The 3776-nt window shown below is 42.1% G+C and overlaps 1 protein-coding gene across 1 annotated transcript; it reads left to right on the forward strand.

Annotated features, from left to right (window-relative positions):
* Nucleotides 1-49: 49 nt before the first annotated feature.
* PPDPFL (pancreatic progenitor cell differentiation and proliferation factor like) lies at nt 50-2861 on the forward strand. Its single transcript, XM_026842476.1, has 5 exons — nt 50-142; nt 258-354; nt 798-887; nt 975-1074; nt 1422-2861. The coding sequence occupies exons 2-5, from the start codon at nt 300-302 to the stop codon at nt 1432-1434; spliced, it is 258 nt and encodes an 85-aa protein (XP_026698277.1). The 5' UTR covers nt 50-142; nt 258-299; the 3' UTR covers nt 1435-2861.
* Nucleotides 2862-3776: the final 915 nt, after the last annotated feature.

Raw genomic sequence — 3776 nt, forward strand, 5'->3', positions numbered from 1 at the left:
CCCGCCCCGCCCCACCGCCCCCGGGGCGGGCCGCCCGCCGCGGCCCATATAGGGGCGGCCGGGGGTGCGGGCGGCACTCGCCACGGAGGGGAGCGGTGTCCCCTCTATCCCTCCCGGCGGCCGCTTTCCCTGGGCGCTGCAGGTGAGTGAGGCCCCGGGCCGGGGGGCTGCGCGCCGCTCCCCTCCCGCTTCTTTTCCTTCTTCTCCCCCTCCTCCGGGTGCAGTTCCCCCGGCAAAGCGCGTCCTTCCCCCCGCAGGCTCCTCCCGGAGAGAGGCGGCTTCCCCGTCGCGCCGCGGCCATGGCCTCGGTACCCTCCGCCGGCTGCCTCCTGGCCAAGAACCAGTACTACAGGAGTAAGTGCCCGGCGGGGCCGGCTGCGCCGGGACGCTGCGGTGCGAGTAGAGGGCTTGGTTGTATCGCGGTGGGGAAGCAGGGCAGTTAACTTGTTTTGGACTTGAATCTTGAGGAATAGGCTCGTTTGTTTTGATAACGGTGGGTACGTGACCGTGAGTCCTTCACTGCGTTCAGCGAACGTTATGCAACCAGATCTCAGTGTGTTTTTAAGTGAAGAGTAAGACTGGGGGATCAACTTATATAAAAGTTCTTATGTAAACAACTGTAGTAGGATGGTGTATATGATACAGAAGTTGTACTTTGTAGTGAAGTAAGCTTACCATTTTAGATTGTTTCCTCCAAGAGAGCAGCAGCTCTGAAAAATTCTGGGTGTAGAAACAGTTTGTGCTCTTGAAGCATTATTTCCCCCCCCCCCTTACATGTGTCTGTTTTCCATGAACAGCACGACAAAACTCGGAATCCAGTGTTTCTTCCAGCTCCTCCTGCTGTTCAGATGCTGTGAACATTGCAGACCAGGACAAAGCGTTTCATGGTATTTTTCCCTTCTTTCAGTCTTCCAGTCTTGCCTGTCTGTTATTCAGCAGGTGTCTAACAGTGGGGTCTTTTTCTGCTTTGGCAGGGCTACCTGAGTTAATTGATAAATGTTGGTGGATAAAAAGCTTTTTCCATAGTGAACCATCTCCACCAACCGTTGGCAGAAAAACACTCTCAGCAAGCAGGTGAGTCCTGTTTTTATGAAGTTGTGATCAGCTAAAACAATCTGGGTGGTGAAATGGTCTTTTGATGACTTAAAGTGTACTGCTATAGAAGCTTCCCGTGTTTTCACTTTAATAAATGAAATTATATGCTACTTCACATTAAGCAGTGACTATTACTGTTCCACATTTATAGTGCTATTTGTTTAATCCTCTACCTATAGCAACTGCAGACCCATTTATGCAGTTTACCCATTTTGCTTTATGTTAAAAAGCTGATAAAAATGCATTCAAAAATACTTAAGCAGATAAATGTCTTTGAATAAAATATAATAATTCTACTTGTAACCTTTTTATATGTATTTCTGCAGTACCAACAGTTGAATAGGACAGCGTGCTGGCTTTGCTGACTGAGATACTACGTGCAGACTTGTTTTTCCAAGAGGCTTGGGATCTTCCTAATGTCTGGGTTCAGCTGCAAGAAGAAAACAAAACCTGTAGGAGAGTGGAAAAGTGTATTTTTGAAATATTTGTCAGTAACTTAATATTGCTTAATGGACATGTCCATTGCCTATCTTGTTCATTACGAAGTTGCTGTAATTTGAGACATCTCTCTAATGGAAGTTACCAGGATTAAATATCCTGATGACTTACTTGGATAGTTACAGAAAAATTACAGTGTGAGTAAGATATTTTAGGTTTAGGAGAAGTGTGTGTATTTAATGAATTTGCAATAGATGATACTCTTAAGTTTTTACCTTTAAGATACCAGCTCTATAGGCAGTCACAATGAAGTAAAGAAGATTCTGGGCTATATGTCTGAGTGGGACTGCTATATGGTACATGTTTTCTATCAAGTATTTGTGTACCAGTCATAGGGAATAAGTTTACAACCATGCTTGTTAATAGCTTTGCCTCTAGAAAGCCCAATTACATGAAGAAACAGTAGCTTGGTCTCTTTGTCCTAGTAGAGTGCATGGATCCCAACCTCAAATACCCTGGTGCAACTTCAATTCGTATCTGTGTATGTTGGTATTTGAGGAAAGAATAGAAGAGTTAGAGAAGAAATCAGTAATCCTAATGGACACTGACATCTTCCAAGCAGAAGAGCAACCTTAATCAGAGTTGATATGCCTAGCTGTTTTAGATTGCTCTCACCTGCTTTCTTTTATCTTAAAGAGCTACTTGTTCTCAAGTGATTTAATCCTATCTATTCACTGCTGTCTGTCAGCTTAGTTATGTGTTAGATCTGGCAAAGTGTTCAGCTCAGAGTAATCACATTAGTATTATTAACAAAGTCTACCTTTGGCATGACCAATGCTCTTGAAAGATACTCTTAACATAACTTCATTTGGTCTTCAGCGTTGTGAAGCATTACAGCAGATTGATTCTACCGGGTATGACTGAAATGCATTAGAAATCGCAGAAAATAAGTATTTGGCTGGGTGATACCACTTCTGTAAATTATCTATGCAACTTTTTTGATGTACTGTCACTAAGCCTACCTGACCTTTGTCCATCGCTGGATGAACTAACAATAGCAAACATTAATGTAGCCAACATTTTTCATTGTAAATTAATGGTTGTCATGGTTATGCATAACTCCAAACTGTGTCAAGTGGCTGCTTCAGGAAGCTTACTGTGTTGGAGATGAGGAAATGCATGGCACATGACAACAGAAAAGAACATAATTCTGAAAACATAATTTAATGGATTCCTGAAACTTACTTGTTATATATCTTACCTTGTTCCTGTTGTGTAGTTTCATCTTTGTCCTTTCTCTAAGTGTACAGAATGAACTATTTTTTTATACTAAGATTTTTTTTAATTAATAAAAAATTAATCAGTATTGGTCTGACTTATTTTTGGCCTCTAATAACAAACTGGTATTCAGTGTTGCTTGTGGTGCAGTTGGTGGGTGTTTTTTTGGGGGGAGGAATGTGTGCTGCTTCTGCTGTTTTGCTGCTTTTATGTGAGGTATTAGTAAAATTTAAAATCCCCACAGCAATCTTTGTGCTGTATGTGTCACATTGTTCCTTTTGTCACTTCAAATTTTGATGTGAGGTGAAAAAGGAATAGTGGAATGTAAGCTAGGAAAAAGACCCTAGCGCCTTTTTCTATAGTGTCATGTTGTAAAAGAAGGGAAAAAGACAGACTTTTTAGTTGCAAGAAGGTGACTGTGTCTCTCTTTGAAGATACTTGTAACCACAGAAGAAAGAAACTCTCTAGCCCTTATTGTACATGAGAGATACAGGATTCAGAAACACTGTGGAAAAGCCCAGTGACAAGCTTCTGTATTGCTTGCTGAGCTTGAGCTGCCTCTCTCCTTATATAGTCAGAAAGCATACTGTTTGCCTTCAGCTGTTTAGGCTCTATGAACCAATTGTTTTTGTAATGGTATCACAGTGATGAAAAACTGTTCTGGAGAGGTGCCCTTATGCCATCCACATCATCCTTTACTGTGATCAACTCAGCGTTGGGGTACCACCACCAACTCATAGTTATCTGTGCCAGTTCTTCAAAGTATAGTTATCCTGCAATGAATCAACGCTATTAAATAACATCCAATGTTGCTGTGACAAGCTCCTGAGAGGATATGGGTAAATGGGACACTAAATTGCTTGCTACCGGAGGACAGTGTTTTGTTACATCATGGTAATAAGGAAATGTCACTTTTCTTGAATTAAATGTCACTATAATGTAACTTGGAAGTGGGGGAAGACAAA

This window comes from Athene cunicularia (assembly GCF_003259725.1).
Source record: "Athene cunicularia isolate RWA chromosome 2 unlocalized genomic scaffold, athCun1 chr2_part1, whole genome shotgun sequence".
NCBI classification, from domain to species: domain Eukaryota; kingdom Metazoa; phylum Chordata; class Aves; order Strigiformes; family Strigidae; genus Athene; species Athene cunicularia.

Bases quoted from the DNA above. Each gene is read 5' to 3' on its own strand.
- PPDPFL (XM_026842476.1), top strand. From the start codon at position 300: ATGGCCTCGGTACCCTCCGCCGGCTGCCTCCTGGCCAAGAACCAGTAC. The intron at 355-797 runs GTAAGTGCCCGG...TTCCATGAACAG, and splicing joins CAAGAACCAGTACTACAGGA to CACGACAAAACTCGGAATCC. The intron at 888-974 runs GTATTTTTCCCT...CTGCTTTGGCAG, and splicing joins CCAGGACAAAGCGTTTCATG to GGCTACCTGAGTTAATTGAT.